Genomic DNA, 12,256 nt, shown 5'->3' with positions numbered 1-12,256 from the left:
TGAAAAGGTGTACTATTCATCATGGATAACAAATCAACACCACAGGCTTTTTATATATTCCAGTTATTTCCAGCAATCACTTTTTCCTTACTGTAACAACTCTTAACTGATGATCAGTAAGTAAAAAAAAAAGTACTCTGTGCATGTACCTTAAAAATTTTAAAAATACTCTAAAATTTTAACTCTGATTTAAAATCAGGTAGATCGTTCAGGTAATATTAGTACTACTGGCAGAAACAGATTATTGTATTAGTAAAAATGTAGCATTAGCGACCTGTGCTTTGTAATCTTCGGTTACCTTGGTACCCAGATGACTTGTCAGTCTGCGAGGAACAGAATAGTTATTACTAGAGCTCGTAACACTGGTGGTCTCGTGGTCCATTCGAGCAGCAGAACCCTAGAAATTTAAAAAACATTTCAGTATAAAAAAAAAAAGGTCTGAGTGGAAAAACAACTAATGCCTGATTCAATTTCAGCACTAGATCATGAAATCATACTGATAGTAACGAACTGTCAACTTCTGTTCAGTCCTCTCTGCCCCAACACAAATTAGAGGTCACTGTTAAACAATTCTGTTAACCACTTTTGCTGAAATCAAGTCTCAACAGAGTTGTGTTTTCAAAGGACTTAATTTGTAGTTACTATTTTCACACTGCAACACACTGGATTATAATTTTTACAGAGAGAAAAAAACAGCCCCAACTTTTACGTCACATTACATAGTGAATTGGGGTAAGCCTGTACTACTTCAGAACACAACCAGGTATGCAAAAACCGACAAGAAGAGATTCATCTGGACAAGGAGTAACCCTATTTAAATTTGTCCGTATCAAAAGCAAATTAAGAGTGGATGAATCTCTTTCACTTTAAAATGAAAAAATATAAAATAATGATGCCCCTATTTTCTATAATTTTTCTAGAAAATACTATAAATAGCATGCTTCTACCTGGAGTAACAAGACCCAGTTATTGGCATCTTTGCCCCTTTTCTGGGGGGGCCCCAATTTTGCATATTTATATTTTCCTTTTGTTTTTAACCATCTTTTATCCACTCACTCTCTTTGCCCTCACTCACTCCCCCCAGTTGCTTGCTTTCTTTTTCTCTGCTTCCTATCTGTGAGGCTTTCTTCCTTGCATCCCTACTTTTCTGTTCACTTTGAGGAACTTAAAAATACATTTGACTAGAACACTTTCAGTATCAGAGCATTGTTTTACTGAGGTAGTCACCAGTCTTTGCTTAATCCTCTACAAAACCTAAAACCTTCTCATTAAAATATCATCTTAATTTGCAAAACAATGTTTTCAAGCTATCTGGATCCTGAGAATATTCTTTTTTTCCCAGTAAAAATATGAAGCACACTGAATAAAAACATATGAAAGACATTTAGAAATAATGCCTGTGTTTTTCCTAGGCGCACCAAAAGAAAGAAGACAAATATTCCTCTACAATATTTGCTGTTCATACAGCTCAACATCTTAAGTTGAAAGTGACTTTAAGTGAAAGGTAGAATAACTTCATGTAGTGTTTGCCTAGATAGGAAAAACTTCTAGTTATACTGGAATATTTAAACACACATTACTATACTCATTTCACTCTCCCATTTGAATCCAGAACATTTTATGCACACTCCAGAATAAGTGTTATGCTAAAAGAGTGTAACTAGAATGATTTAAATTCACATGATTTATTCTAATGTAGATTTCCTTATTTTCTCTCTTAAATATAGGAAAAATTTACAATCTTAAAGCTCAGACCAAAAACTCTATTGGATTTTCCCAATTATTCACTTAAATAATCTGTGTAAAGTGTATCAACTTTGATATGAAGCGTAACTACATTCCCTACTGGCTCCTAAAGACTGACATGAAAGAACTAATGCAAGGTGTGTAGCCACTCATCTGAGAAGATGGGAAATGACAAGGAGCTGTTACATAGACCTTTCTTGTGTAGAACCTTCTCCTTCAAAATCTCCCCCATCTGTCTTTTTCATCTTGTTTTTTTCCTTTTATACTTTACTGTCTTTCTCTCATTGTTTTACTATGCTTGCTATTTAACTCTGTCAGTAAGGTTACCTTCCCTACTTTGTGGCACATTTTCTTACCAAAATAGACAGTATCACTAAATTCCTTTACAAAACTTGCAAAACAAAGGTATGAAAAAAATTTAAAGGCAGGATAGTGAGGGCAATGGAAAAGAGAAGAAAGCTCAAAGATGGTGCAGAAAAGGACATAACTGAATCCTGAAAAAACCTGGATCCAATAAGCAGTGTTTCAATTAATGTCAATTATATGACCACAAAACCCATTAGAACCAAATGGCTTGGTTAAAACCTTATTTGCATTGAACAGCAATTGTTTAAAGTATATAACAAATAAATGTTATGCCAAATCCATCAAATATCCTCTCTCTGGACCTGTACTAAAAGTAAATAATCCCCAGATGTGTATCTTAACACAGATTCAGCGCCCTGGCCCTACCTACCACCAGAAGGAACAAGTATGCATGTTTTATACACTTTAATGAGGCAAAGGTCAAAACTGAAGAAATCCTCAACATAAGACCTCAAATGAAGTATGAATAAATCTTCCACTTGTGTAAGTCTGCCAAGACATCACAGTCTCTTCTTCCTTCCCTGTAAAATGTTGTCCAGAAAAAACCCTGATCCATTCACTGAAGATAGATGATACAGCCACAATGCATGAATTATTTCAATACGTTATGCTTTCTGCCCCAAAGCGTGTTGAATTATTGTCTTCCAAAAAAATAAAGCTGTCATAAGAACTAGAGTCAGAGCCTCAAGCAATTGCTCAGATTCGGCTGACAGAACTAGACTCCAAACTGTGATCAAACTATGGGCTGTACTTAATGTTTAATCAAATGAAATACGTTAGCTAAACCACAATTCTGTTTTCTTGTACAACACACTTTCACAAGTATTTAAATAATTCTACTTCCCTGGAGCAGCAAAAATATTTTGCCTATGGATTCAACTATTAAGTTTGTAGCGTGAAGTTTTAAGAACACGAATTACTAGTGGGAATGGTCAGCTACAGTTGGAAATCATGAAGGGAGTGATCATTAGCACACAGTAAATAAATCAAAGTATATTTAGCCAAAGGGAGAAGTCATAATTTTGATAAATATTTCTTTAAAAAGACAAGTAAAGAATTTAATGTACCCCTCAAAATACCCCACTAATGTATTTCACTAGTAAAAGGAACAATATATTTAGAAGCATTTAACTAACCCTTCAGCCTACTTCCAGATTACCTGATTGATACTACTGTTTCAAAGCTTTATGTAAAACAGTATTAATGAAACACTAATGATAAACCTACCATTTGGTTCTCCATTTTTTAATTTTTTATTTTTTTAATTACTGATATTTCAGTGATAATTTCTAAAGTGAAAATCAGAACAATATTCCACAACTAAGTCATACTTCTAGTGTTACAGTTCATCTATAATAAAATACATTTTCTATAGTAACTCTTGTTACCTCCTTCATAGCATTAGGCTCATTAATTATTTAAACAAAGCAGAAATGCTTCCTGCAATACAGAATATTTATACGTCATATTATTAAAACATCTCTTTCCAACAAGTACAAGAAATTTCTCATATACAGGTGGAAGAAAAACACAGATATTTTTAAAATGAGCAGGCATACAAATGCTACGAGGCACATACCAATACAGAAGCACTGTATATTTTGGGTATTTAATTATACAATCAACAAAGAAAACAATCAATTTACCTGAATAGTACTGCTAGTTGCCACGCTGATTTCTGCTGCTCCTTGACCTTCATTCTGCCTCTCTGTTTCATGGGAACCTGCATCATGCTTGGTTTGGGGTGCTCTCTGTTAACATAAGGGTTTATGAAATTAGGTATAGGAATGATGCATTCTTTACCATTCAAACCTTTACAGATTGTGAATATATCAGTGCTGCATCCTCACAAAGCCATTGAACAGTACTTTGTACTTCACAACCCTAAGCCTCAAAAATTAACAGATGAGACTGACTGCAAAAAACCGCAAGATGAAAGTGAAGCACGTCCTCTTGAGGATTACAGCCCTGCAAGACAAAGGATTTGCTATGACACACAGAAACACCATCTTCCACCAGCTGTGCTCACATTGCTATCAGGAATGTAATGGAACTGGAACAAACAACTGTATTCTCTGCACTGTCACGTGAGCTGTGCATTTACTGGAGACTACAGCTAGCATAGTTCAATTAAGCTTTGCATTCAAAGATAAGAAATTTCTGCATTAACAGAAAGCTACCTGCAGTGTAAGAACCCTTCAGCATGTTAAAGACAAACAGTACAGAATAACCATTTTGATGGAGAGAGAAATTATACAGCCCAATATTGTTCCATTTTATATTTATCAAAATAAATTCAACTCATCTGGCAAGCCGGTACAGGCATGTTTCAGATCTCTCAGGAGACACAATTTTCTATACATCTAAATGAACATTAAACTGGCATCTCTGCACTGATACGGATCATGAGATCAACACAAAAATCAGTATTTTAAATACAGTATCTTAATAAAGCAAATACAATAACTGAACAATTAGAAAATGTATGAAGTATATAAATGAGTGTGTTTAAAATGTTTCAAATTTTCAGAGACATGAATAACCCTGTCTATGGAACTGCAAATCTGGAGTCGAAAGGAGACAGTGGGATTGAGTGCGCCCACAGCAAATTTGCCGATGACACCAAGCTGTGTGCTTGGGTTGATATGCTGGAGGGAAGGGATGCCATCCACAGGGACCTTGACACGCTTGTGAGGTGGGCTGATGCCAACCTGACGAAGTTTAACCATGGCAAGTGCAAGGTCCTACACCTGGATCAGAGCACTCCCAGGCACAACTACAGGGTGGGCAGAGAAGAGATTCAGAGCAGCCCTGAGGAGAAGGACTTGGGGGTGCTGGTCAATGAGAAAATGAACATGAGCTGGGTTCAGTGTGTGCTCGCAGCCCAGAAAGCCAACTGTACCCTGGGCTGCATCAAACGGAGTGTGACCAGCAGGTCAAAGAAGGTGATCCTGCCCCTCTACTCTGCTCTTGTGAGACCTCACTTGGAGTACTGTGTGCAGTTCTGGTGTCAACAACATAAAAAGGACATGGAACTGTTGGAATAAGTCCAGAGGAGGGCCATGAGGATGATGAGGGATCTGGAGCAGCTGCCATATGAAGACAGGCTGAGGAAGTTGGGGCTGTTCAGCGTGGAGAAGAGAAGGCTGCGTGGAGACCTCATAGCAGCCTTCCAGTATCTGAAGGGGGCCTACAGGGATGCTGGGGAGGGACTCTTCATTACGAACTGTAGTAATAGGACAAGGGGTAATGGGTTCAAACTTAAACAGGGGAAGTTTAGATTGTATATAAGGAAGAAGTTCTTTACTGTGAGGGTGGTGAGGCACTGGAATGGCTTGACCAAGGAAGTTGTGAATGCTCCACCCCTGGCAGTGTTCAAGGCCAGGTTGGACAGAGCCTTGTGTGACATGGTTTAGTGTGAGGTGTCCCTGCCCATGGCAAGGGGTTTGGAACTAGATGATCTTAAGGTCCTTCCCAACTCTTAACTATTCTGTGATTCTATGAAAGCATGATGACTCTCAAAGTATTAGTTTTGTTCCCAAAACTAATTTTTCAGACTCAAGAATCTACTACCTTAACAAACAATGCTCTTGAATCCCTCTCAATTAATGTGTTTAACTACACTTGGTATATTAAATTAAGCTTCTGTGTGCTTCCATGTCCATACACTGAAACTTCTTACCTGGTTGGTGATTAAACTCACTACAGTATCACTGGCTTACTAACTCTTACTTGAGATTCAGAGCAGCCCTGCAGAGAAGGACTTGGGGAGTGCTGGTTGATGAGAAAATGAACATGAGGCAGCTTCAGTGTGCGCTTGCAGCCCAGAAAGCAAAACGTATCCTGGGCTGCATCAAAAGGAGCGTGACCAGCAGGTCGAAGGAGGTGATCCTGCCCCTCTACTCTGCTCTCTTGAGACCAAATATTCTACCCTCAGTTCGCTGGTAAGAGGGCAAATTAAGAGCCTACATATATGGACTAGTTGATTAACTGTGACATCACTAGCTGATGGAAATAATCCTGCGTAGACCACATTAAAATAATTTTACTTGTTTGGGTTTTTTGATTTTTAGAAAAAGACACATACCATAATCAAAGGCAAATAATTGCTCACTAACCTCTGCTTCAGTGGCTTGTGATTGTAGAAGCTGTCGTATACGGAGAATGTCCTTCTCTATTTGCTGAATTCTCGCCACCCTTGCCTGAAATGAATACATTTTCGTGTTTGATTTTGTTAAAAAACTCCATTTACTTATTGTACAGAACAACAATATGAAGAGCTCTTTGCAAATACTGCTGACTACAAAACAGAATTACTTCATTCATGTGATAATTCAAGTGCCCTTCACAATAAAACACAGGCACGACTGCAAGCATTCAAAACGTAGTGAGTAGCTGGGTTTCCAATAAAACTGGTACTCATTTGTACGTAACAGGTCATCACACAATACACACTGAAATAAAAAAATGTGGCAGTTAACTTCCGCAATTTTCCTGTTTCTGAAACGAGCATTTTGTGCAGATCTTTAGCAAATTATTTGACTTTCATCCCAAATGTTAGAGTTTTACTTGCAATACAGAGATTTGAGATAAATTTTTATTTACAGAGTGTCACAAAGGTATGGAATCCCAAATGACTTTTATTACACTGAGTTACTATAATGATTTGGGAGTTTTGCTTATGCACAGCCTCTGAACACTTGGCTTCCACAAATTTCAAGTAATTTAACAGGCTACATATGAAGAAAATTATATACTGCTCCTTTGCTTTGTCTGGGATTTTACAGACATCTCTGAATCAGGGTCTTTTGCAGCCATATTGCTACTCGTTTCCCACTGTAACCATCTCTGGTTAATAAAGGGAATGTTAAAAACCCCAACCATTATGGGATACATATCCTCCATCCAACTTGTACTGCAAAGCACAGGGTGCATTATGATTCTGTGAAACAGTAGGCATATAAAGTTAAATATCCCTATATGAGCTTGATAATGTAATTGTACAAAACACTGTATTGACAGTATTTGACTTTAAAAGTGCAGAGAAAATAATTAGCCAAATCATATCACTAGCTGATATGAACACCAAACTGATTAAACAGGGGTCTTTATGTGTTAATCAAATGGACACACAGGTAAAAAAAAAAAATCCCAATTCTTCTACCTGATTAACATCTACAATGCTATACTAAAAAAGGAAAGGCTTTGTGTATCTAGTGGACAATGAAAGGATAAAACCCTAAAACATTTCAGTATCTTCTTGATGCCATTTTTTCCCTAACATAATTAAAAACAACTATTTCAGGGACAACTTAACTGCTTTCACAGTGTCCTGGGTTCAGCAGTAGCAGTCATTTTTCTCCTCCTTGGTTGCTGGTGCAGTGCAGTGTTTTGACTTTCGGCTTGGGAACAGAGCTGATAACAATGATGTTTTGGTTTGGCCAAGGATTTTGTGAGCCTCATGCTCTGCCAGGGAGGAGGCGAAGCGGAGAGGAAGCAGAGACAGGACACCTGACCCAAGCTAGCCAAAGAGGTATTCCATACCACAGCACGTCATGCCCAGGATGTAACTGGGAGTTAGCCGGGAGGGCTCAGACTGCAGGGTTGGAGGAGGTGTCAGTCGGTGCTTGGTCGGGCTGGGGGGGGGGGGCAAGTTATCGGTTGGCTGGTGGTGAGGTGATGTATTCTCTTCCCTTATTATTTCCTTTATCATTGTTATTATTGGTGGTAGCAGTAGTGATTTGTGTTATACCTTAGTTACTGAACTGTTTTTATCTCAACCCGTGGGAGTTGCATTCTTTGCGATTCTCCTCTCCTTCCCTCTGGGAGAAGGGGGAGGAAAGAAGGGGGGGGGGGGGGGGGGGGGGGAGTGAGTGAATGAGTTACCTGACTGGGTTTAAACCACAACACACAGTTACATAACTATAGTCAAATCCTTTCTCTGGAAAACGTAATCTATTCTCTGCCTCAGTGCATTCAGAATTTTGCCAGCAGCCAAGCCTATTCTACTTAGCTTATTTCACCTCACTCTAGTTTAAACTTGTTAATAACAACAGAACTTTCCTGGAATTTCTCATGTCAATGTCCTAACACTTTCTTCTACAACAGGGCTATCTAGGCATCCACAGTGAATCCTGAGTCTGCTCTACTTTCACTCAGGACCGGATGATACAAGTTGCACAGCTGAATTTATGCAGGTCATCACCACTGCTGCTAAACGTCAGTAACACAGCCATACGGCTTCCAGATCAGAGCCAGTTATTATATCCAGGCAGATTAAACTTGGGTCTGTCTGAGTACATCTATAGAGACAAATTCCTACACAGCTTTTAAGTACATAACTGACAATTACAGGGTATTTGTTTTGCTCTAACCATAGGAATTTTCTGAAAAGTCCTACTAAATTGCTCCCTTTAACATTTCAGGCAGTTTTTCTAATTACAAAAAAATTAATTTGAAATGTTTCTTAGGTAGCAATATTTTGTGTTGGGTAAACCTAGTGAGAAAAATAGAGCCTAAGAAGACTACTTTTATTGAAAGGACTTATTGTTGTAATATTTGCCATAAAAAAAAAAACAACAAATAAAACGGATTATTTTACCAAGCTGGTTATTTATCATCCCTGGAAGTAACTGGTAACAAATAGTTCAAATTGTCACTCTGCTGCAGTGGGGGTATAGTTTTTATAACCAGCAAACAACTGATTACTTCATTTACAGGTTCCATACAATTACATTCTACGTTGTATGTCCAGACGTATGTAACATGATTTGCATTCAGAATAGTACCTCATTGTGAACACAAACAACTCTAGGTGAGCAAACAACTCCCAGACTTGTATGTGAGCAACATTTTTTACTTGAATACCTTGTTTTCAAAAATGATTCCTTGCTACATGGTTTCTTGGTTAAGCAAACCTAACAACAATAGCTGGATTTTATTTTAAACTTAAAACATGATAAAACCCATCATGAGTGATGCAAAATAAAGCAATTGCAACTACATGTTTGTTTGAAGCTGAAATGGGAAAAAAACTACAAGCAAATAATAATAAAAAATATATTCTTTTGGAGAAATTGTCTACGCAAGGTCTTCTTTTAAACAGGCAGAGGAGGCTGCTTTTTGCTGAGTAGCTACTTATATTCTGATTCCTCTTTCTGTATTTGAACGGCTAACTAAATCCTCTAAGGCTATCACTGTGTTTACACACAGTTTAAAAATACAACTACCAATAATTTAAGAAAAACGCAGGAAAACTTTCTATTCCTTCTAGTAATGAAAGGCAAACTATACCTGTGCTCGCTTCTCCATGTCCTGACAAGTACCTAGCTGTTCTTCCATTGCAGCTCTGATTTGCCTTGCCTCATACTCCAACTGCCTTCTGGTCATATCTGTTTGCAAGGAGAACTGAAATTGAAGTACAGAGAGGGCATTTTAGCAAACAGCATTTACATTAACTATGTACTTCTCTGAACAAAAGCAGAACAGTTACTTTTTCACAGCAAACTTCATAAACAAACAAAACGTAATTAACAGGTGCTTAAAATAAGACTGCATTATTAAAACAAGAATATATACCTGCAAGTTTTGTCAAATAATAAATATAGAAGATAAACACTGAGACAGTTATCATTCATCACAAGTCAGGAACATCTGGCTACTAGTCGGACATCTTCATTATCCTTGATAATGGTGACTTGACTATGAATAGTTTGGAGACACCAAAGGAAAAGCCTGGAGCAACAATAGCTGCATAGGCTAAAGCTCCAGTTTACTTGCTGTTATTAAGAGCTCCTGTGTAGATTGTCTCTTAGGCTAATATTGCCTCTCAAAACTAAAATAATCCACTAAGTAACAGACTGGATAGAGAAAAGACCTTTGGGGGACAGAGCTGAAGAAGCAGACTGACAAGTAATTAATTTTTCAAAAGGATTTTTCAGTCTTCCCCTCTATCACTGACATTTATACTGATAGTTGTGAATTGTAATGTGCAAAATTATGTATGAAAAAAATGCATTATTTAGGCTATATTAGCTTTACATAGTAAATAAAATTTTTCGTAGATTAAAATGATAGTAGAGTGCATTACCGAATTCATTAAATATACACAGCATCCAAACAGAGATCATAGCGCCAGATACAAGACCAAGCAAACTGAAGCTGCTTACATTTTCAGTAAGGGGGAGACTATCAATCCTTTTAGTCAAGTTCTGAAGCTGGGCATAATACCAGTCCTTCTCTTTCTCTTCCTTCTCAAGCTCAGCAAGCAAAAGAGATCTATTAAAAACAGAAGTGGGAAATGTTTCGCTATTAAGACCTCATTAACACATGTAAGTAGAGAAACAGGCATTGATACCCATTAAAAAAAGACTGAACGAGAAACGAGGTTTGAAGGCGGCACTAAGAAGACATTTGGGAAGGTGGGTGCAATTCCCTGGCCCAAAACACCACCCATTTTTCTATGCTAAGGAAGTCACTAGTTTCTTGTATATCAGGTCCATAGCTATAGAAGAGGAAAATACCTGTATGTTTCCACAAAACTACTTTGAAATCTAATGCCAAGAGGCATTCTGCCAAACCAAAACCCAGTTATTAGCTGTGTGCTATGTTGTGTCCTGCCTCTTTCAGACAATATGCTTTGTACAATACATCAAACTACATTTAAGAAAAGCCCTGATTCTTACAGGAGCATATATATCGCTGAATCACATTACTGAATTAAATTATCCCATCAACCTTTTCAAGTGTCTACAAACTAACTTTGTTAACAATACCGAAACTATGAGTAAAGCACATAAACCCAAGGTATTTCTGTATTAAAAATACTTTAAGAGTATTTTCCATCAAATGTTATAGAAAGGATTCATTGACAGCTGTTTAAAACATTTTAAATGGTTATCATAAGCATACCTAAGTAGCATGTAAGAAATATAAGAATATATGCAGACTACCAAGAAAAAAAACTATAAGAAGTTTTACATACTATTTCATAAATCCTTCGTGAACTACATTTATATAGTTGTAAATTTTATCAATATAGTTTTATAGCACTGTTTCAAAAGTTTCCAAAACACACAGTAACATTTCCAGGCAAAATCTGGCTAGTAGGGATATACAGAGAAGCAACTCTTTCAGTTTGTTGGGGTTTTTTTTGGGTTTCGTAGTTGTTTGTTTGGCTGGGTTTTTTTCATACACATTTATTAGTTTCTTACAAACACCTTCCAAGAGCACTCTTTTTCCTTCTGACATTTTAATATCGGTCATTAACGGAAAAGCTAAAATCAACACTTAGCCAGGAGACTGCTGCAGTACAAGTTTGTCCAGTATTATTTCCCATCCCTCAACTTCTGCACCCCCCTTTCTAAACTCTAAACTGAGCAACAGCCACATGAACCTTTACATAACATATGAACACATTACGCATAATTACTGTAAGTCATCAAGAACAAAACCACAGCCCCTGACTACTTTGATAAGGCATCCCAGTCATGATTTGAGATGATAATTAAATTTCAACAAGACAGAACTTGATGTGGAAGAATTTAAAAATACTTGTTTTAGAGGATCTGTCTTGGTTACTGCTTTAAAAATGTTTCAAAATAGTTTTGATGATTTAACATTTATAATCCAATGCAAGTGACCTGTCTACTATTCTAATGGAAAATTAGAATTGACAGGGTCCCTCATTTCAGCTGCAAGAGAAACTTATCATAGCCCAGTATGTGAAATCAAATTTGCAAAAGCATTATTAATGCAATCCTTACAGAAAGTATTTTTACCATATGAGGATCTGCAAATGTGAGAGGACTAATTCTGCCTCTGGATGTCAAAGAACTGGTAGTATTACCCAGAAGGTTTACTTTCAGCTAAGTGAACGTGTGATTAAGTTCCTGTTGTAAAATGTAAGGGGATTCAGTTTGCGAGACACAGTCATTCAATATGCTTTGGCATGCACAATGGATGCTAGAAGCAAGGAAAGAATTTAGGAACCATCAGTGCACTGTAAAGACTATAATGCATGACCTGAGGGTGACTTCTCTACTTAATAGTGCAATTTTGCTTGAGTAATGCTTATTTGAGATTATTAGTCCTTCTCACTGCTCTCTGAGAATCCAAGGTTTTAACAATGTCTTTAAGGTCTCTC

General features: G+C 37.3%; 1 protein-coding gene across 9 annotated transcripts in view; it reads right to left on the bottom strand.

Annotated features, from left to right (window-relative positions):
* APC (APC regulator of WNT signaling pathway) overlaps positions 1-12,256 on the bottom strand; it is an 84,337-nt gene that overhangs the window by 17,288 nt on the left and 54,793 nt on the right. For 8 of the 9 annotated variants that reach the window (XM_061443062.1, XM_061443065.1, XM_061443064.1 and 5 more), the window contains exons 5-9: positions 10,281-10,389; positions 9,406-9,519; positions 6,231-6,314; positions 3,759-3,863; positions 275-397 (exon numbers count right to left, since the gene is read on the bottom strand). In XM_061443062.1, the coding sequence (XP_061299046.1) occupies positions 275-397; positions 3,759-3,863; positions 6,231-6,314; positions 9,406-9,519; positions 10,281-10,389 (535 nt within the window). The remainder of the gene's footprint in view (positions 1-274; positions 398-3,758; positions 3,864-6,230; positions 6,315-9,405; positions 9,520-10,280; positions 10,390-12,256) is intronic. The other variant, XM_061443068.1, reaches the window with a different exon arrangement.

The sequence above is a fragment of the Pezoporus flaviventris genome, unplaced genomic scaffold (genome assembly GCF_033815535.1).
Source record: "Pezoporus flaviventris isolate CSIRO_AGI_PZ_B2104156 unplaced genomic scaffold, CSIRO_AGI_Pfla_v1 ptg000285l, whole genome shotgun sequence".
NCBI lineage: Eukaryota > Metazoa > Chordata > Aves > Psittaciformes > Psittacidae > Pezoporus > Pezoporus flaviventris.
The sequence above is the reverse complement of the archived record's forward strand: the minus strand, read 5'-3'. Positions and strand labels throughout refer to the sequence as shown.